This window comes from Scyliorhinus torazame, chromosome 4 (assembly GCF_047496885.1).
Source record: "Scyliorhinus torazame isolate Kashiwa2021f chromosome 4, sScyTor2.1, whole genome shotgun sequence".
Lineage (NCBI taxonomy): Eukaryota > Metazoa > Chordata > Chondrichthyes > Carcharhiniformes > Scyliorhinidae > Scyliorhinus > Scyliorhinus torazame.
The window spans coordinates 101,132,667-101,155,574 of record NC_092710.1 but is presented as its reverse complement, the minus strand read 5'-3'; the positions used below and the strand labels follow the sequence as shown (position 1 = coordinate 101,155,574).

The 22,908-nt window shown below is 46.0% G+C and overlaps 1 protein-coding gene across 1 annotated transcript in view; it reads left to right on the top strand.

The window, feature by feature from the left end:
* Positions 1-22,908, top strand: part of LOC140411421 (uncharacterized) — a 196,684-nt gene that overhangs the window by 12,694 nt on the left and 161,082 nt on the right. The window contains exons 3-4 of the mRNA XM_072500528.1: positions 8,349-8,429; positions 11,063-11,195. Coding sequence (XP_072356629.1) covers positions 8,349-8,429; positions 11,063-11,195 — 214 coding nt within the window. The remainder of the gene's footprint in view (positions 1-8,348; positions 8,430-11,062; positions 11,196-22,908) is intronic.

Here is a 22,908-nt window from a genome sequence, read left to right as displayed (position 1 = left end):
TCTCCTGAAAAACGCACTTTGTGCGACGTAAACGGACTCCAGCCTCCGAAAAGCGTCTAAGGACAGCCTCCAAATTTTCGAAATGTTCCTGCTCCGACGTCCCTGTAATCAAAACGTTGTCTAAGTAGACAGCGACACGCGGTAAACCTCTCAAAATGCCCTCCATGATGCGTTGAAAAATAGCGCAGGCAGAGGATACCCCAAAGGGCAACCGTGTATATTCATACAGGCCCCGGTGTGTATTAATTGTTACATCTGGCCGGGAGGCAGTGTCCAGCTCCAACTGCAGGTAGGCGTGACTCATACTCGTATCTAATTTCGTGAACGAGAGTCCGCCTGCAAGCTCCGCGTAGATATCCTCTGTGTGAGGCATTGGATATCGGTCGAACCAGGAAGCCGTATTCACTGTAAGTTTATAGTAGCCGCACAAGTGAACTGTGGCATCTGGCTTCATTACAGGTACAATTGGTGCTGCCCAGTCAGCGAAACGGACGGACCTGATAATACCCAAAGTCTCCAAACGAGTGAGTTCCCCTTCTACCTTCTCGAGCAAGGCATAACGCACCAGGCGTGCCCGGTAATAGCGCGGCCTGGCTCCTGGTTCGACTTGGATATGGGCTACAGCCCCTTTTATTTTCCACAAACTGGGCTGGAATACATCTGGGTATCATCCTAGTCAACCGTCCAGAAACTGTTTGGAGGATGTGCTGCCACTGCAGCAGCAAATGGAGCAACCAGTCCTGGTCCAACAGGCTGGGCCCGTGGCCAAGCACCACGATAAGTGGGAAACGCCCCTCCTGGCGTCCATAAACAACAGGGGTCATCATAGTTCCTGATCACAGAGACCGCTGTGCCAGTGTCCAACTCCTTCTCAAGCGGGTGACCACTGAGCCATACTGTCACCTTAATGGGGGGCACATGGGGTGCTGCCACACAATGCAGCTGCAGGCAGTCGTCGTCCATCTCCACGTCCTCAGGGGTAGTCGCCGCAGGTTCATCCAAATGGAAGGTACGGCTCCTGGGCTGGCCCCAGTTTCTGGCGCCTCTGGCACCCCCAGGATTGGCGTCCACGACGGGTTCGGCCACAAGTCTGACACCGACATGGCTCCTCATCCATTGGCTCTGGAGAAGGCTCCCTTCGGGGAGGAATGTCCGACGGCCACTGGCGTTGATCCGGATGTCTCCTCGCCCAAGGTACTGCAGCGGTGCGAGGGGACGCTTTTGGACAGAAGGGGTTGCGTCCCAAGACATGCACCTCTATTCCCTGTAGCTCCTGCACTCCCCGTTCTGCGCTCTCCCGGGCCAAGACTATTTGAATGGCCTGTTGAAAAGTCAATGTTGGCTCAGCTAACAACTTTCTCTGGGTGGCCGCATTGTTAATACCGAAAACCAAATGGTCGCGTAACATTTCTGACAAGGTCTCACCATAGTCACAGTACTCCGCAATCCTGCGTAGCCTGGATAGAAAATCGGCAAGAGAATCTCCTGGGGTCCTCTCGGCGGTATTAAACCGGTAACGCTGGACTATTGTGGATGGGGTTGGGTCAAAATGTTGCCCCACTAAGTTCACAAGTTCATCAAATGTTTTGGTGTCCGGCGCAGCTGGGTACGTAAGGCTCCTAATCACCCCAAACGTATGTGGGCCGCAGTCGGTGAGCAAAATGACCACCTGCCGCTCGTTTCCGGTGATGTTGTTTGCCCGGAAATAGTAACGCATCCATTGTGCATACTGGTTCCAGCATTCCAGCGCTGCGTCAAAAACATCCAAACGTCCATACAGAGGCATGATGTAATAGAAAACAACTTCCAACCTGTATCCAACAAAAATCCAGGGAGGTGGCTTCAGCAGTGTAGACAGCTATTCACTTTAACTCTCGTCACCAGTTTTGTGAGGGCCATGAAGAATCCAGCACGAGTTGAAGGATAGAAAGAAATAACATTTATTTACAATAACATATATATACAACAGCAGCAGCAACTCCCTTGCTGCTCACTCTCCTCTAGCCGGTTCCAAACTGGCCAGCTTTATTTATGCAGGGCATCTGCTAATGATTTCTCTGCCGCCCTCATTGGGGAAGTTCATACTCACAAAGGATTGTGGGATTGCCATTAGTCCCCAGCCAGTGGTAAGCAGGAAGTTTATAACATAAAGAAAACAGAGTTTTTCAATGTTAAGTAATACAACACAAGGTTGCATTAAGTGAGTGGCTCATTTTCATTGTGGGTTTATTCGACGGAATTTCAAGTTAGCAGCACACGTGGGCCGAAGGGCCTGTACTGCGCTGTATTGTTCTATGTTCTATTATGGATGATAATGGCGTAGTGTAGGTTAGATGGCTTTTGTTTCGGTGCAACATCGTGGGCCGAAGGGCCTGTACTGCGCTGTATTGTTCTATGTTCTATTATGACTATATGCAGAGTGGTCGGCGAGTTCAATGAGGGAAGCAAGGACTGGGCTAAATACATGGAGAGGCATTTCTTTTTAACAAATGGAATAGAAGATGAGACAAAACAACATTCAATTCTCCTGAGTGTGTGTGGGATGAAAACTTCTAAGTTGATGAGGAATCTGGTCATGCCACAGAACCCAGGGGAGATTTCATTTTCAGTTTTTGTTGCTGTGGTCCAGAATCACTATAACCCGAAGCTCTTGATGCTTGTTAAAAGATTCAAATTTCATCACCATTTTCGAAAAGCAGATTAATTGGTAGCTTACTTTGTGGCAGAATTACGCCAGCTTTCCGAACACTGTGGTTTTGGAGCAGTGTTACAAGATATGCTGAGAGATAGGCTGGCCTGCGGCTTTAACAAGGACAGCATTCAACGTGTGTTATCGGGTGAAGCCACAATAAATTTTAAGAAGGCTCTGGAAATTTCTCGGCATGGAAATGGCTTCCAGCAATGTTATACCTATTCCGCAAACTAAGGGTGGTGCATGGGGTGGGGGTGGCGGTTCTGCAGCAAGTACAGAAAGAAGCTTCAAGCTGAAAGCAGTGGAGTGTTTTAGGTGTGGATGGCCACATTACATGAAACATGGCAATTTCCTGGATGCTGTTTGTCACCGATGCAACAAGAAGGGGCATTTAGGGACAGAATTCAAGGGCGCAAAAGGCACAGTGAAGGCTGAGCAAGAAAATTTAAATTCGAGGAAGCCTCAAGCAGCGACACACCATGTGGAAAGCTTGGAGCAGGCATGTTTAATGTGAATGAGGTATGAGCAGTCTATTTCTACTACAGCAGTGGTCAATGGGAAGCAAATCAAGGTGGAGGTGGACACAGGTGCCTCTGCACCTGTAATTAGTGAAGTGACCTGGAAGTTGATGTGGGACTCTAACCAAGCACCAGCCCTTATTCCGGCAGAAATTAATCTTCAGACTTGCACCAGAAAGTCTATACCTTGGCATTGGAAGTACAAATTGCATATGTATAATAGTCAAAAAGCAAGGGTATGCCTCTCTATGGTGAAAGGAAAGGGGCCGAGTTTACTGGGACGGGACTGACTCACCAAAATTCCATTGAACTGGGTCGAGATCAAGCACACAAGGATGATATTACGAAGTATGCAGACGTGTTCAAAGATGAACAGGCTCCATTGCGTAGTACTACACTGAAGTTGCACACAGATCCTCAGGCTACTCCCCGCATTTACACGCATAGGTCAGTGACCTGTAACGTGTGAAGGAGCAGTTTGAACATTTGCAAAGGCTTGGAATCATTGAGCCTATTCAGCTTTCTCAATGGGCAGCTCTAATTGTTCCTGTCCTTAAAAATGATGGTATATTGCGCATATGCAGTAGCTACAAGCTCACTATTAACCAGGCTTCCAAGCTAGATGCTTATCCATTACCTCGGATGGAAGATTTATTTTGATCTCTTGCGGGATGCGACACGTTTTCAAAAGTGGATATGAGCAAGGCATATCGACAACTCTTGCTCGAGGAAGGTTTTTGGCGTATCCTCCAGTCCAGGGATCTTTCAGACTGTGATGGACAACCTGGTGCAAGGCATTTCTCAGGTGTCAATCTATTTGTATGACGAGGAGCACCTCAACAATCTAGATCAAGTTTATAAAACAAGGTTTCAGAGGTTTGGAACTGCATCTGAGATGGAGCAAGAGCTTTTTCAGGCACAAAGCCTAGACCGCCGAATCCCTGCACAAGGCTTATCTCCTGTGGAAGGGAAAGTTCAAGTGACTAAGGGTTCAGGCCCAATAATTACAGTCACTAGGTTTGTAAATGTAAACACAATTACGTTTTATTTATAACAAGAACTATAATGAAATATGCAGCAAATTCAACTTAACTATTATCTGGTTCCTAATCCCCCACTTTAATTATATATATATATGTGTGTGTGTGTGTGTGTGTGTGCGCGCGCTATGTTGCAACCTCTTGAATTCCTCATTCTCTAAAGTGCTTGACATAAAGATACATGCCCATTAAACACTCCAGGATCAAAAATGATAATGTCAAAAATAAAGAAAGGGGAAATAAAGGAATCAACAGGAAGGATCCCTACACTGGCATCAGTTGAGGGTTCTGAGCACGTGCGAGCTTTGGGTAAGCTTTTTCCGTCAGCAAGAGGGTGCCTGGAAACAAGACCTATTTTACTAGTGCTCCTGTATTTGTAGTTATTACTGTTACTATCATTCTGTTGAGTTACTGTTATTGTTAAACTTAGTTTTTTTAATATTGAAAAGTTCCTGCTTTTAAACAATGCATTCAACTACCTACTTTGTGCTCTCAAGTTACCACAGTATCGGTAAACATTATTTTCAGTGGATTTAATTCAATGTTTCTGTGCCTGGAAGGGGTAAAACCTATGGTTAGATTCATGCTGGACAAAGGTGTTTGTATGTTTGGAGGTTAAGTTCCAACTGTATTTCTATTATGCTTAGAGAGGGCTATGACGTATATTGTACTTCGAAAGGGCTGACATCTATTGTGCTTAGAGAGGACCATGACATGAAGAATAAAGAAAAGGCAAGAGCATGAGGGTGTTGCTTAGAAACTGGGCCTTGTAAGATAGAGAAGCTTTTTATGTTTTAGTTTAGTTAATTTGATTACAGTTGAAGATGGGCAGTGAGAGAGAAGGCAGCTCATGCAACTCTGCTGGAAGCAATTGGTTTAGAGGGCGGCACGGTGGCACAGTGGTTAGCACTGCTGTCTCACAGCACGAGTGACCTTGGCTCAATTCCGGTCTTGCATGACTGTATGGAGTTTGCGTTTTCTCCCCGTGTATGTGTGGGTTTCCTCCAGATGCTCCAGTTTCCTCCCACACTTCAAAGATGTGCAGGTCAGGTGGATTAACTATGCTAAATTGCCCTTTAGTGTCCAAAGATGTGGAGATTAGGTGGGGTTATGGGGATAGGGTGGGGAAGTAGGCCCAGGTAGGGTGCACATTCAGAGGGTCAGTGCAGACTCAATGGGACAAATGGGCACCTTCCAGACTGTAGGATTTCTTTGGTTCTATCTCTTAGTTTTGCTGGAAGAAAATGCTAGAAGAAAAGCCATACCATGAAGTAATGGTTCAGAAAACAAGTGCAGAGATCTGAAGAGCAGCTCGTTAAGGAAGCTAGAAAAATTAAGAGAATTTTCCAAGATCTCTGATATTATAGGTACTAGAACAGTGAACTGTTCAGCAAAGACAGACAGAACTGAGAAGAAGGTTGAAATGCCAGAAAGATATCTGAAGTGAATTTCAGGTTTGTGAGATTTTACTACAGCCTACGGAATGCGGGTTGAAATAACTATAGAAATCAGTGGTTGGATCTCAGAGTTTGAGTAAAAGCAGTTAAGGCAAGGAAATCTTAAAGGGGATGGTGTAAAATACTGGCCTGGATTAGCTGTTGAAAGTGGAGTGGAGGTATCATTTGGAAAATATGGGGCGGGATTCTCTCTTCTGGGGGCTAAGTCCCCACGCCTGTCGGAAAACGGGCGGGAATCACACCGGACTTTTTCCTAGTCTGGGGTGATTCTCCATCTTCAAAGGGGCTAGCAGGGCCCTGCCGTGCGTTCCACAGCTCCGGCTGCTGGCGGGGCCCTGCAGTTACGCCCGCGCAGCCGCACATGCGCACGGCGGCTGACTGCAGGTCTGCGCATGTGCGCGCCGGGCGTCTTCGCGCAGACCCCCGCGCAACATGGCCGTGCCCTACAGGGGCCCAGTGCGGAGGAACATAGGCCCTCCCCTGGAATGAGCGCGCCCGCCGATCGGTAGCCACCGATCGTGGGCCTGGCCACCGTGGAGGCCCCCCTGGAGCTGGATCCCCCCCACCAGGATGGCCCCCGCAGCCAGATGCCGAGGTCCCACTGAGTGGGACCACATGTGAACCATGCCGGCGGGACTCGGTGGAACTCGGCGGGCACTCGGCCTGTCGAGCGCGGAGAATCGCCGCTTTAAACGGCCCCCGAACGGCGCCGCGTCGATCGCGCGCGACTGCCGGCGATTCTCCGGTCACCGGAGAATCGTGTGCCGGCGTGGGAGCCTATTTTGGGTAATTCGCCGCCCCCGCGCCGAGCGTGATTTCAACACAGGGCGTCGGCGAATCCTGCCTCTGGTCTGAATTTCTGAATGCAAATAGCTAAGGGAAAGCATAATTATGAGAGAAGATTTTAAAACATTTTGGGAGTGGAGTTTGGAAACTTTCATGTGATCATCATCTGGGGGCTTGTGAGGAGGAATCCACAGGCACTAGCTTGGGTTCAGAGTGGGATGGGTGTATTTGACCAGAGCCAATCTGTGTGCTTAAAAGGGACTTTGTGTTAATGAGCCCATTGTAGCTTTAGGTGTACCTTGTCATCCATGCTAACCTTAAAATCAGTGTGTATTTGTTAAGCTAAAGCTGGAGTAAAGGAGTATTGTATAATAAGCCTACTTTTCATGTTAAATAAATATTTTTTTCTTGTGTTAAAACTAATTTGCGGTCCTGTGACTCTGTTCCTCTACATTTTATTTTAAAAAAATAACGGTGACTGTCTTTTGAGCTGGGGTTCCATTCTGGGATCTTCCTGTCCAGTTCTAACACCAACTGGGATTGTCCTGTCCAGTTATAACACTAACTGGGATTGTAACACTGATGTGTTGACACCTTACCAGGCGCGATGGGCCTGCGCCTCCACCATGAACAATAGCACAGCAGGATGGGGCACTCCATCACATGAATGTGCCCTTACCCTGGAGGTGTCAGCTCTTTTCTCCTGGAAAGTAAAGATTGAGAAAATGTAAGACCTTTTTTCCCTCCTCAGTCATCTCCACCAGTGTTAAGTTATCCAGCAGAGTTGGTGAGGTGAGCTTTCCCATTGCTCATTAGTACAATGGGCAGACAGATTTCCAATGTTCCTGAGCACGACGCACACAATCAGACTGCTCAGTTCACACGTCTTCTGCTGAGTACAGAAATGGTGATCTTGCATTGTTAGACCTCTCAATATCGTTAAATTGTTTCTGGCACTGTACCCAGGCCCTGGTGGCATTGCTAAAGCGGGCTCACTTTGTTCAGCATCTCCAGGAATGCCTGCTTCTTCTGGCTGGTTGACCTTCACTTGCTGCTTTCCATATATGGAAGCTCCAACATGCAGCCAATGTCCATCTCGAGGGAGGTGGCCTGTAAATTGTGGTGTCTGGGAGCCTGACCTGCTGATGGTCCGCTGCTCTCTTCATGCATTTTCACTCTTGAGGTAAACTGGCGACTACAATAACAACTGCTGCCTCGCGTTTCAAGTGATCCCACCACATCTAACTCCTACCTTGTCACCCTGTCTGCAGCCCTGAATTGGACAGTGAACAGGTCATTGGACTGCGACTGGCAACCCAATGAAAATTGCATCAGTTGATGGACGCTGGCGTGGAACGCGTTTGCCACCCTGAAATGATCCCGAAGTTGGGGTTCTGGCCCTTAACTGTAAATTCAGCCCAGTTATGTTGACCTTGTGGACTCACTCACCTAGGGGTACTGAGACCTAGCCCCTCAACACCTCCATGCAATTACAGTGTCATTCCCATTAGTAACTGATGTTGTTTTGGTTTATTGACCGTTTGAGATAAAATTACACGGAGATTGCATCTGACCATTCCTAAGTTGTATAATTATGAATCACAGCAGAAAATCTGAGGAACCTAACTATTATTTTCCTGTTGGCTTGTTTAATTTGGCTGAAATGGAGAAGTTAGATGTAGCTAAAGGGATCAAAGAATATGGGGGGGAAAGTGGGAACAGGTTACTGAGTTGGATGATCAGCCATGGTCATAATGAATGACGGAGCAGGCCCGAAGGGCCGAATGGTCTCCTCCTGATCCTATTTTGTATGTTTCTAACAGAACTGGATATTATCTGACTTTTGCTTCACTAGAAGGTTACATGGGTTCCACCTCTGAGAATGCGGGAGGCAGTTCGTGCCCTTGGATTGACATCGAGCAAGATGATTTACCAGGTCAGTACCAGCTGCATGTTCTACTGTTTGAAAGATCATGGGCTGGATTCTCCGAAACATTTCTGTTTCAGCACGACGCCGGCTGGTCAATGGGGTTTCCCATTGTGGGGCAGTCCCACGCCGTCGGGAAACCCCCAAGCTGCCGGCAAAACGGAGCATCCCGCCGGCGGAGAATCCAGCCCCATGTCTGTCGCCCGTTTATGTATCTAGGTGGTGCATGCAAAAGATATAAACCCTTATTTCTATGAAAGCAGGTCTCACTTAAACAACAATGACTTGCATTTATGTAGCACCCTTTAATCCAGTGAAATGTCTCAAGGTACTCCACGAGTGCTTATCAAACAAAAATCACACTGAGCCTTAGAAGGAGTTATTAGTGTCTTAAAGGAGGAAAGCAAGATAAAGAGCTGGAGAGATTTAGAGAGGCAATTCCAGATCTTGAGGCCCAGTGGAAATTTGGGAAAATGCACCCACTCGATGAGGTGGGGTGAGAGTCTAGTGTTGAATACAATAAAAGGTGAAACACCAGGATAGAACAGGCTGGGTGGGAGGACTGTATGGATGGACAGCATCGGAAACTGGACGGGGGGAGGAATGAGAGGAGTGCACAGAATTGCAGTGAACAGGGAGCGATGCACACGGCCCCTTGTGAACTATGGCTAATTATGGATGGATGGAGCGAGAGGCAAGAATTAGAGGAGTGCAGGATTGTGGAGCTGGAGGAGATCACAGGGGAGGGGTGAGGCCTTGGAGGAATTTGAAAATAAGAGCATCTTAAAGTAAATAAAATCCCCACTTGTTCACCATGCAGTTTCGTCGCCCATACAATCAGAGCAGACTTAATGTCAAAAGAAGAGCTAACACAAGTGGTCTTTATTCAAAGTATATGTCCAGGTGGTCTTCCTTTAATTTAAATAGTGTGGGGTTCTATGTGTGAGCTGTCGATCAATCTTGCCTCTTGAGTCCGAAGGTTGTCAGTTTAAGCATAACGTTGGCTTGAGCAACATAATCCAGGCTGACACTTCGGTGCAACACCGAGCGAGCAGCTTCACAGAAGTGTTCTCAACACTGAAGGTGACATTTTTCAAACGAGACATTAAACTGGTGCTCCATCTGTCCTCTCAGACGGACGCTTAAGATCCCAAAGCAGTATTCTAAGAAGGGCACAGGAGTTCTCCCTGGTGCTCTGGTCAATGTTATACCTCAACCTGTTTGACTAAAATACAGATTAGTTGCTCATTATCACATCATCCGTTACACGGGATCTTGCTGTGTGTAAATTAACTTTCGCATTTTCTGCATTACAACAGTCACTGCACTTCAAAAATGCTTTGTTGGTTATAAACTCCTTTGGGATGTCCTGGTCGTGAAAGGCGCTATGTGAATGCAAGTTTTTATTTATTTCATTTATTTCTTTAAAGTTGCTTTTTGTTTATATTTATTGCTTCCCGCAGTGAGGTTAATGATTCAAAATGCTACAAGTAGCTAGAGAGCTGGTAAATGGAAAATGTGATGGCTGACATGAGGATGGCGGGGGCAATTATCAACTTTACTGCCTGGGTGTCCACCTGCTGGAGGGAGATTGCCTCCAACTGAAAACGTGAGGTGCTGAAAAAAACTAGCAGGTTCTGGCCAGCCACATCAGTGGTGAGAGAGAAACAGAGTTAACGTTTTGGGCGCAATATTTCTCCTCTTTGGAGATGCGCGGCACAGTGGCACTGCTGCCTCACAGCGCCAGGGACCCAGGTTCAATTCCGGCCTCGGGTGATTGTCCGTGTGGAAATTGTACTTTCCCCCCATATCTGTGCGGGTTTCCTCCGGGTGCTCCGGTTTCCTCCCACAGTCCAAAGATGTGCAGGTTAGGTGGATTGGCCTTGATAAATTGCCCCTTAGTGTCCAAAAAAGGTTAAGTGGGTTACAGGGGTAGGATGGAGGTGTGGGCGTAAGTACGGCGCTCTTTCCAAGGGCCGGTGCACTCGATGGGCCGAATGGCCTCCTTCTGCACTGTAAATCCTATGATTCTTTGAGATGATTGGCTGGCTGTTATAGAGGCCGGTACTATAACTGCTCCATTTTTATCCCATTGATTCTGGTGGGAGGTAAGGCAGGACGATTGTCCAACGGCTCTGGGATCAGTTCCAGTGGTTGCCCTGGGGTCAGTTCCAGTGGTTGCCCTGAGGTCAGTTCCAGTGGTTGCCCTGGGGTCAGTTCCAAAGGTTGCCCTGGGGCCAGTTCCAGTGGTTGCCCTGGGGTCTGTTCCAGGTTGCCCTGGGGTCAGTTCCAGTGGTTGCCCTGGGGTCAGTTCCAGTGGTTGCCCTGGGGTCAGTTCCAGTGGTTGCTCTGGGGTCTGTTCCAGTGATTGCTCTGGGGTCAGTTCCAGTGGTTGCTCTGCGGTCTGTTCCAGTGGTTGCCCTGGGTCAGTTCCAGTGGTTGCCCTGGGGTCTGTTCCAGTGATTGCTCTGGGGTCTGTTCCAGTGGTTGCTCTGGGGTCTGTTCCAGTGGTTGCTCTAGGGTCTGTTCCAGTGGTTACTCTGGGGTCTGTTCCAGTGGTTGCTCAGGCTGCCAAGGTGAAACTGAGCCCCGTTACTTGTATACCATTTTCTAGTAAGTTTGAAAACGTTTGTTTGTTGCAGTGTTTGACATAATCTCACAGTTTCGGTTAGACACTGCTCCTCCCGAGAGTGGCGTTTACAAGGTGACGGGATCCACTCCTTTGCAAGTGGCTTACAAGCTCAACCAAGACGTAAACTTCACCGTTCCAACCAGGTAATATCAAATCAAATAAAATTGAATAAATTATACATATTTTTTGTAATTCAATCATTTTGTTTTAAAAGTTCACATGAGGAATGGGAATTTAGTCTATCTCTTGTAATCCCTGTTCTAGCAGGATTCATGCTGCCGATTGTCAAAGCCCCGATATGTGCTCCTCCTGTGCAAAGCTCCCAGCTGCTGTGTGTCCTCATAACATTGATCCTTTTATAGATACTGATTTACATATGCTGTCACAAGTGATCGTAAAAGGTCAATTTAATGTTGTCTTTTAGGGTTGTTCAACTTAATAGAATTAAAGAAACAAACTTCGGGACAAATTAAAAGTGGCCGCTCCTAGTAGGGGCACTGCCCAAAAATAACAAAGAACAACGGAAACTTACCAACGTCAAATAAATCAAAATATGAAAAATAAAGCTATCCAACCCCTGCGGTGCCCACCAGGCAAAGAAGGCCTTGTACCCGTTGATACCGCATGCTCCCTCTCCACGGACGCCTGGTCGCTAATAAAGCAGCGGAAGAGGGGCAGACAGTCTGGCCGGACGAGCCCCTTGGTTGCCCGCTGCCTGGACCTGTTGATGGTGAGTTTTGCCAGGCCCAGGAGCAGGTTACGTCAACCTAAGGTGTTACGGTGCTTGTCAGAACTGGAAACAATCCATACATTCATATTGGGCAATGGGTCAAGGAATATGGTTAAGTGGAGGGGAGATACAGATCAAACAGGATCTAATCGAATGGTGGAACAGACTTGAATGGCTAATAACTTCCTTCTATTTGTATGTTAGTCTATCTTTTCTCCTTAAGGAGGTTAATGTAATTCCAACACTTCTCTTCGTAGTTTAGATGTTTGGTAATTGCAATTTGTTTCTTGTGATAAGTGATAATATGGATACAATATTTTGAGGGGGCGAGGTGGGGGGGGGGGGGGGTGGGGGGTTGATGGTTGGTGTGAGGGTGGAGGGGTGATGCAATGAATGGGCCAGACTAAGAAAAAATCCGATCTGTGAAGTGACATTTGAACTATTTGGAAAGTGTAAATTCCGCGAGGGCGCCTGTATTGGTTGAATACTTAGCTAAACATCGCCACCTTGTGTTTCTCAGACAGTTGCGCAGCAAGGTAAAATCTTGACTAGTAAAGGTCACAGGGAAGCATTCCTTTCACAATTAACCAACGAAAAAAGTAATTTGGCTTAATGAAAGGCAGTCACTAAAACAAACGATTAATTGACTTGCAAATGGGAAAGGAACAACTTGCATTTCTATTGGACCTTTCACAACCTGGGGACATTTCAAACTGCTCCACAGCCAATGACATACTTTAAAAGTGTAGTCACTGTTGTCATGCAGAAAACTCCCCCAAGCCAATTTGTGCACAGCAAGCTCCCAGGATTGGCAGCAAAATAATAGACTAAGTCATCTACTTTTTGGGGCTAGCTGAGCGATAAATTTCGGCCAGCCCAGATGAAAAACAGGATTAAATAAGGATTAAAACCTTTAAAAACAAATCAGAATAAATTACATTTATATAGTGCCTTTCACAACTGTAGGATGTCCCAAAGTGCTTCACAACGAATAAAATAGCTTTGGCGTGCGGTCTCTGTTGTAATGTAGAAAACATGGCACCTAATTCACACACAGCAAGATCCAACAAACAGCAATATGATAATGACCAGATGATTTTAAAAAAATTATGCTGATTTTTAAGTAACATTTGAAAAGTAATTTATAGAATGCATTGAATCCCGAAGTGCAGAAGGAGGCCATTTGGCCCATTGAGTCTGCACTGACTCTCGAAAGAGGAAGCTACCTAGGCCATTCCTGAGCCCTATACCTGGAACTCCACCTAGCCTGCACATCTTTGGACTGTGGGAGGAAACCCATGCAGACACTGGCAGAACGTACAAATTCCAGACAGTCACCCAAGGCTGGAATTGAACCTGGGTCCCTGGCGCTGAGGCGGCAGTGCTTGCCACTGTGCCATCCCAAGTTCTAATTCTCTTGAAATAGTCTGCAAATGCATCAAAAAAGTAGTGCTGGAATTTAAGACCACGAAGAACACTTGTGCACAGGAAAATCTGTGATTAAACCCCAAATCCACTTTCAGTCCTTGTCCCCAATGCCCTTCTGTCCTTGATGCCAATACCCTTCAGTCCTTTTCATCATTTGGTCTCTAAATCTTACAATGTCCTTAAGAATTTGTCTGAATTAACTGAATTAGTTCCAGTGATAATCTTGAAAATTCAGACTCCAGTTGGATCATTTCGCAATTCCTCCTTTTCCAAAGGGATTTCTGGTCCTGCCAACAACAGGAATGAGCTTGGATGGGACGGAAAATTGGGAGAGTGACGAAAGGTTTGCTGACTTTCGGGAATCTCTGGACCCACCAGTAAGTTCAGCTTCGTTATCTGTGGAGACACAGAATCAAATCCCACCACAGCAGCTGGTGGAATTTAAATTCAATTAGTCCAATATGGAATGCGAAATCTCAGTAAGTCACTCAGTTCAAGGGCAAATGCTGAAAATCCCAGCAACAGCCATATTCCATTAAATATTTTTATTCAGAAAAAATTTCAATTATCACATACAGAATAGTCATGCAACTTGATACAATTTTTATAAAAATATCGTCCCCAACACCCCCCCCCCCCCCTCCTCCCAGCTACCCCTCCCTTTATTTGCGGATGACAACCAGCTCCTTAAAGAAGGTATCCACCTCGAGTAGAATTCCCTCCTCTGATCCCCTAATGGCATACTTATTTTTTTCCAAATGCAGGAATCCTGACAAATCCCCCAATGCCGAAAAGACTGAGGGGGGGGACCTGATCGAGTTGTATAAGATTATGAGGGGCATGAACAGGGTAGATAGGGAGCAGCTGTTCCCCTTAGTTGAAGGGTCGGTTATGAGGGGATGCAAATTCAAGGTGAGGGGCAGGAGGTTTAGGGGAAATTTGAGGCAAAACTTGGGTTGGATTGAATTTGTTTATTGTCGCGTGTACCAATGTACAGTGAAAAGTAATGTCCTGCGTACAGTCCAGAGAGATCATTCCATACATGAAAAAAACCATAGGGCATACATAAATACACAATGTAAATACATAGACACAGGCAATGGGTGAAGCATACAGACGTGTCGTACTACTCGGTAGAGAAGATATGTGAAGAGATCAGATCAGTCCATAACAGGGTCATTCAGGAGTCTGGACTTGGAGGGAAGAAAAACCTCAAAAGTCTGTTCTCGACCGCTTGGTGTTGGTAAAACTTTGTTTAATTCGGAAAAACTGTGTGCACACAGGAGAGGTAGATTCTGCGACTATCCTGTAGCTCACAAAAGTCAGCTCTGCCTGTCCTCAGAATTACATGCAGATATATTTAGAGTTCTTCGGAGTCACAAGCAGGTATTGACATCACTAAATCATTCGGAACAATACAAAGTGATCAGTATGCATATTTTCTGGTCCCCGTAATGGGAAAACGATTAAATAATACAATGTTTCCTTACAATCTCATGGGTTTGTGCTTAACATATTTAACTTCTCGAAGAGGTGCGAATGTGTTGGACAATGGATCCCTTACTGGGGCCCCCTGTGTTTCCCTTTTCATATTCAAATGCTCTGTGAGATGATTAAATCATTTCCAATGTGGGTGACTTTAACCCCTTGCTTGCTGGTTTTCCCTTAGTATATGTTTAACCCCTTGCCTGCTGGTTTGCCCTTGACCTGTGCTATTACAATACTTTGAGACATCTTTATTATACCAATCCTGACAGATAGAGCAATTTCTTCCGCTAACACTGATAACAGCAGGGAAGAAGCTGTTTTTAAATCTGTTTGTGCGTGATCTCAGACTTTGTATCTCCTGCCCGATGGAAGAAGTTGGAAGAGTAAATAAACCTGGTGGGAGAGGTCTTTGATTATGCTGCCTGCTTTCCCAAGGCAGGGGGAGGTGTATACAGAGTCAATGGATGGGAGGCGGGTTCCCATGATGGACTGGGCTGTGATCATGATTTCCTGTAGTTTCTTACAGTTTTGGGCCAAACAGTTGCCATACCAGGCTGTGATGCAGCCAGATAGGATGTTTTCTATGGTGCATCTGTAAAAGTTGGTAAAACTCAATGTGGACATGCTGAATTTCCTTAGTTTCCTGAGAAAATATCGGCATTGTTGTGCTTTCTTGGTCGTAGCGTCAACGTGGGTGGACCAGGACAGATTGGTGATGTGCACAACTAGGAATTTGAAGCTGTCAACCATCTCCACCTAGGCATCATTGATGCAGACAGAGGTGTGTACGATACTTTGCTTCCTGAAGTCAATGACCAGCCCTTTAGATTTGCTGGCATTGAGGGAGAGATTGTTGTCATTGCACCACTCTACTAGGTTCTCTATCTCCCTCCTGTATTCTGACGCATCGTTTTGCGAAATCTGACCCACTATGGTTGTGTCATCAGCAAACTTGTAGATAGATTTGGAGCCAAATTTTGCCACACAGTCGTGCATGTATAAGGAGCATAGTAGGGGGCTAAATATGCACCCTTGCAGGGCCCAGGTATTGAGAACTATTGTGGAGGAGGTGTTGTTATTTATCCTAACTGATTGTAGTCGATAGGTCAGAAAGTTGTGGATCCAATTGCAGAGGGAGGAGAGCCAAGTCCTAGGTTTTAGAGCTTTGATATGAGCTTGTCTGGGATTATGGTGTTGAAGGCGGAGCTGTAGTCAATAAATAGGATTCTGACGTAGGAGTCCTTGTTGTCGAGATGCTCCAGGAATAGGTGTACGGCCAGGGAGATGGCGTCTGCTGTGGCCCAGTTGTGGCCGTATACGAATTGCAGTGGATCTAGGCATCCTGAGAGTATGGAGTTGATGTACCTCATGACCAACCTCTTGACACACTTCATAATGATCGATGTCAAGGCCACTGGATGATAGTCATTGAGGCACGTTGCCTGGTTCTTCTGGCACCGGTATGGTGGCAGTCTTCTTGAAGCAGGTGGGTGTGATGATATGCAGTTATGCATGTAGTGACAGACTAGAACCCTGACCAGCAGGTGAAGGTAGAGAACAGCCACGTGATACTGCTACCTCAGGGGGTTGATCGGGAGTCTTTGTAGTGGATGGTCATAGTTTGTAGTAGCTCGGAATTAATATATTATAGTTAGTAGTTTTTGATGTTATTTTTATAGTTATCTTTACCACGCATTTGTTAAATAATATAACCTTAGCTAGTCTAAGAATTAAACATTCTACAGTGCATTTATTCCAACAGGCCAAGCACCAGAATGTAACATGGTACCAGGATTGAAGATTTAATAAGAAAACAAGATTCTTTGAAGATCCGAACAGCTAAAGATAACCTGAGAAGAAAAAAGAGAAAATCTCCTACTAACCTCGTGAACTATTGGCAACTCCTACTCAACATACTGTTAGGCTTCGAAGTCCAGGATGGAAGGTCTGAAGGCACCATGCCAGCTTCGAGTCATCGCTAATGTAGATGAGAATTTGCGCTTTTTATACAACAACCATTCACACTCTACGTTGCAGCTCTTGACCTGCCTGACGAGAGGCGCATCGCATTGTTGCCCACTGTAGTAGGTCCACAAGTGATAGAAATATTTAATACATTCTTTTTCGACAGTGATGCGGATAGCAAAAACTTTGATGAAGCTGTAAAGCAATTCGATCGGCATTGCGCACCGAAGAAAAACGAGACATTCAAGCGCTATATTTTTTGCACGCACACCCAGAAGGCAGGTGAATTCTTTGATAGTTTATTGACCAATTTGTGATTGAAGGCGCAGTAATGTAATTTTTCTACCTTACAAGCGTCGATGATCCACGATCAAATTATGTTTGGGATTTCTATCGACAAGGTACGGGAGAGGCTATTAAGGGGAAATGACCTTCAGCTCATGCCAGTGAGCTAGCTGCGCCGCAGATTAGCATTGTAAATCTGAAGAATTTCGGCGCGAAGCTTGGAGAGGCAGCTGATGTCATTAGTGTTGTGACGCACCAGAAGGAAAAACGTGGTCCCAGCAGCGGTGGCCATTTTAAGCGAGTAAACAAAACCTCCATTTTATGCAAACGATGCGGCAGCAAACATTTGCCACGGCACTGTCCAACATTTAGTAAAATCTATTCCAGGTGCAAAGGCAGAAATCATTCTGCCAAACAATGCTTTTCTTCGAAAAAAAATGGAAGTCCCAAAGTCAGCTAGTGTGATTGATGAAATAAATCTTGAAGACACTTTTCTCATAGACATGGTATCTAGTGAAGATACGCTTTGTGAAAGTATGCGTGTTAAACATGCGTCAGAGCAAATTTGTAGTAACAGCAATGCAGATGTAGGTCTTCAGAGAGATAACTGGACAGTTTCTTTGATAATTAATGGAATGCACATAAATGTCAAACTTGACATGGGAACGAGAGCCACTTTAATCAGTTTATCCGATTTACAAGAAATGAAGCCACACGTTTTAAATATCAAAACATTATTGAAAGTTTATAATGGAAATAGAATGACCGCATTGGGAGTAAAATGACCAGTTATACATGCACCAAGCTGTGGACCAGCTCCACTGAAGAAATGACTTAAGAATGAGCTGGAGAGAATGCCGAAACTTGGTGTAATGAGATGCATCGAAGAACCAACAGACTGGGTGAACTCTATGGTTTCTGTAAAGAAACGTAACAATGACGTATGAGAAGAATCTCAATTTAAACATCAACTGAGAGCACTATCCCATTCTGAAGACAGAAGAAATCACATGTGAGATGTCAGGAGTGACATGTTTTAGCAAACTAGATGCATCACAGGATTTTTGGCATCTCAAAAAAACTTTGCCAGCACGGTAGCACAAGTGGATAGCACTGTGGCTTCACAGCGCCAGGGTCCCAGGTTTGATCCCCCGCTGGGTCACTGTCTGTGCGGAGTCTGCACGTTCTCCCCGTGTCTGCGTGGGTTTCCTCCGGGTGCTCCGGTTTCCTCCCACAGTCCAAAGACGTGCAGGTTAGGTGCATTGGCCCTTAGTGACCAAAAAGGTTAGGAGGGGTTATTGGGTTACGGGGATAGGGTGGAAGTGAAGGCTTAAGTGGGTCGGTGCAGACCTGATGGGCCGAATGGCCTCCTTCTGCACTGTATGTTCTATGTTCTATGTTCAAGTTAGATGAGGAGAGCACAAAGTTGTGTACCTTCAATACTCCATTATGGCGATACGGTTTTCTTAGAATACCGTTTGGCATTATTTCTGCTTCTGAAATTTTCCATTGGGCAATGGAACACGTCGTAGAAGGCATTGCAGACATTAGGCTATACTTGATGACATTTTTGTATGGGGCACAATAAGGGAAGAGCATGATGAAAGGCTTGTCAGAGTGCTGAGAAGCATCAAAAAGTATGGATTGAAACTGAATCAAGCCAAATGTCAGTTTGGTGTCAAACAAATCACATTCTTAGGAGACAAACTTTCAGCTAAAGGTATACAACTTAAGCAAGACAAAATTAAGGCAATTTTAAATATGCCACAGTGGCAATAAAGGAGTCCTTAGGATGTTTGGCATGATAAAATTTGTAGGAAAAAACAATGTGCCTGAGAAAATCCATAAAGAAGGACACAGTATTCCAGTGGTCGGACAGATATGAACATGAATGGCAAATATTAAAAGAAGCATTAATTACAGTGCCTGTGTTAATATTCTTTGATCCCACGAAGAGAACAAAGATATCCACAGATGCATCGAAAGATGGGTTGGGAGCACTATTATTGCAGCAATAACGAGAACTGGCTTCCAATTGCCTGTGCCTCAAGGTCAATTACTGACACAGAGCGGAGATCTGCTCAAATAGGAAAAGAATGCTTGGGCTTAATAAATGGATTAAACAAATTCCATGACTACGTGTACTGCCTACCGCCATTCTCAGTGGAAACTGACCATAAATCATTGGTGGCGATTGTACAAAAGAATCTAAATGAGATGTCACCCAGGGTACAACACATGATAATAAAGTTACAAAGATATGATTTTGATCTAATATACACACCAGGTAAACATGTCGTTGAGCGGATGCACTATCTTGTGCTCCGGATATACAAACACATGTACATTTTGAAACGGAATCCCTTCCAGTCTCAGGTAAGAAATCAAAGATGCAATCTTGCAGAAGATACTAAAATATCTCAGAGGGATTGGCCAAAAGGGTCCTGCTCTAATATCAGAGCAGAGCTAAGTGCAGCTATTGGTTTTTTGCTAAGGCAAAATAGAATAATCATTCCAAGACTAATGATTCTAAAAAACATTCATGAAGGGCACTTAGGAATAGAGAAATGTAAAAGACAAGCCAGGGAGACGGTATACTGGCCAGGTATTAAGATATTCAAGTAATGATTGACAATTGTGCAACGTGTCAGAAATTTCAGTACAAACAGCAGAAAGAACCGATCCAAATGGGCAAAATCATTACAAGTCCATTGGTGAAGGTAGGAATGGATCTGTTTTACTGGCAGGAAAAGAATACCTGTTAGTGATCGACTATATCTCTAACCTCTCTAAATTGGTACAGTTAGCAAACTCATCAGCCTGGTGTGTTATCAAGCATTGGAAAGACATTTTTGCGCACCATGAAATACCTCAAATTGTCATGAGTAACAATGGCCCATGCTTCAGCAGCTATGAATGGACAGAGTTCACATAGACATATGTGGCTGGATTCTACGTCCCGCCGCGCCAGATTTCTGGTTCAGCATGCCGGCGGGATGCTCCATTTCACCGGCTGGTCAATGGGGTTTCCTATTGAGGCAGCCCCACGCCGTCGGGAAACCCCCGGCTGCCGGCAAAATGGAGCATCCCGACGACGGAGAATCCAGCCCATGATTTTTCAGCATATAACTTCTAGCCCTCTGTATCCACAGTCCAACAGGAAGGCTGAAAAAGGTGTTCACATTGTAAAGCAGCTCCTAAAATAAGCTATGGACAGCAGGGAAGAACCATATCTCGCGCTTCTTAGCGCCACTGATAAATGGATTATCTCAGTCACAGTTGTTGATGAACAAACAGCTTAGAACAACTTTGCCAAACATTTCCTGGGAGCAAACAAATTGAAAACTGGTGAGGAGGCTCACGTTTTAAACCATGTGACACTGCTACCTCAGGGGGTTGATAGAGAATTTTTTTAGTGGATGGTCATAGTTTGTAGTAGCTCGGAATTAATATATTATAGTTAATAGTTTGTGATGTTATTTTTATAGTTACCTTTACCACAAATTTGTTTTTTTTTAAATTTAGAGTGCCCAATTTCTCCAATTAAGGGACAATTTAGCGTGGCCAATCCAGTACGCATGGGTGTGTCTGAGGCTGCTGTGGCAGTTGACAGCGGTTTGATGGTTTTCTGCTAATGCATTGAGTTCATCTGGGGGGGGGGGGGGGTGCGCTGCTGCTGGAGATTCTACTTGGCTTGCTTTGCAGCCCGTTATGTTCAAGCCTTGCCACAACCATCGAGAGTCCGTGACATTAGTCTGTGACTCTAGCTTGGCCAGATATTGCCTCTTGGCATCCCTGATGACTTTGCAGAGGTTGTACCTGGATTTCTTGTGTAGGTCAGGGTCGCCTGTCTTGAACGCCTCAGACCTGGCCTTCAGTAGGGAGTCAATCTCCCAACTAAGCCATGGTTTCCAGTTGGGAAATGTACATACTACCTTCTTTGGCACGCTGATAAAGTCTGTGACTGTGGTGGCATATTTGTTTAGGTTGGTCGCTGAGTTCTTAAATATGGACCAGGCCACTGACTCCAAGCTGTTACTTCTTTACCCAAAGGGTGGTGATGGTCTGGGAGGGTGTAGAGACAGGTTTCCTCACATCCTTTAAAAGGTACCTGGATGAGCACTTGGCACGTCATAACATTCAAGGCTATGGGCCAAGTGCTGGCAAATGGGTTTAGATAGGCAGGTCAGGTGCTTTTCATGTGTCAGTGCAGACATGATGGGCTGAAGGGCCTCTTCTGCACTGTATAATCCTATGATTCGGTTCTCCATCTCCACCATCTGCCCATATATGTCTGATATCTCCCCTTCCTCTATCTTGTCAAGAGACAACACCTTATTCATAAGCAACCCAGGAAGCAAAGAAAGCTCCTTACAACCAAAGTTTTGCACCTGCAAATACCTGACCCATTACTTCTCTGGGGTTGAAACTTCTCCACTAGCTCCTCCAGCTTAGCAAACCTACCCTCCACAAACAAATGCCTTAAAATCTCACTCCCTCTTGTACATCGAGTCCATTCCAGTACAAATCTATGGTTCCCACAGATTGGCGGCAGTAGTGACATAGACCCTAATTTAAAGTGCTGTCTGAATTGATTCCATATTTTTAGAGAGCTATTACCACTGGGCTCGAAGAGAACTTCGCTGAAAGAATGGAAGAGGAGCACTAACAAGTACCCTCAACTCAAACTTATACAAGAAGCCTCCTCCACCCGTCCCCATACCGGCTCCCTAAACCACCCTTGCATTTTTTCAATGTTTGCCACCCAGTAATAATACAACAAATTAGGCAATGCCACTCCAATGACTATCTATCCTTCTGCAAGAAAGCCCATCGAACCCGGGCGGGGCGGGGGGGGGGGGGGCGGGTGGCCGGGGGGTGGGGGGGGGGGGGGGGGGGTGGCCGGGGTGGGGGGGGGGGGGGGCGGGAGGCTCCGTGACTTCAATATGGAATGTCAGTGTGGCAAACAGAAACTCATAAAGTAGGACATTATGCAGTCTGGTCTTGGCGCACAATCTTGCCAAGTTGAACAGCTTGTTGTCGGCTCTGGCATGCAGGTTGACCCCCTCATCTGAGTCACTGAAGGTGTACATTAGCAACAGGGAACAAAATATACCAAAGAGATGCTTTACCCTATTGCTGATCTTGGAAGCCTCTGATGGTGCTCCATTGTAACTGAGGATACTGCATGTTTTTTGGGATGAAGAAATGGTGCACAGGAGTCCAGATGGACAGCGCAGTTTACACAGCAGCAGTTTACACAGCAAGGCCTTGGTGAGGTTGATGAAATCAGGGCAGAGAGGTCTTCAATGTTTGTGGCACTTCTCTCAGTGAAAAAAATCATGCGATGGATTGACAGCACAAATAGAAATAAATGAGCATATGATAGCTATTGCAGAGACATGGGGCAGGATTCTCCACAGCCCCGCACCAAAATAGTGTTTTGCGCGGGGGCGGAGAATCGATGTTCACACGGGAATTGTTGCCGGCGCCGCTCCCGCGATTCTCCGTTCCCCAGAGAATCATTCGCGTGCGGATTACGTGGGACGTCTGATGGGCCATTGACAGAGGCCCCCCCCCCTAGTGATTCTTCGGGCAAAACTGGCCAAGTCCCCGACCGCGTGGTTCTAACCATGTCTGACCTATCGGGAAACCTCGGGTGGCGGCTGCAGACTCAGTCCGCGGCCGCCCTGGTGGGGCGTGGGGGAGAATCAAGTACCGGGGGTGGCCGGGGCGGTGATTGGGCGTGTCATATGTAGCGGCACGGGGCCGATTGTTGGGACTTTCTTTCCTCGTCCAGGTCTGTCGGCTGAGTCCGCCATCATGTTCGGCGTGGCCGCTTGAGACCGCCGCCGTATGCATGCGCGGATTCGAAACATGAAGATGCGAGAAGCACTCCGGCGCCTGCCAGCCCCCTGCAGGTAGGTGAATAGCTGCTAATATTTTTAAGGAATCTCCAG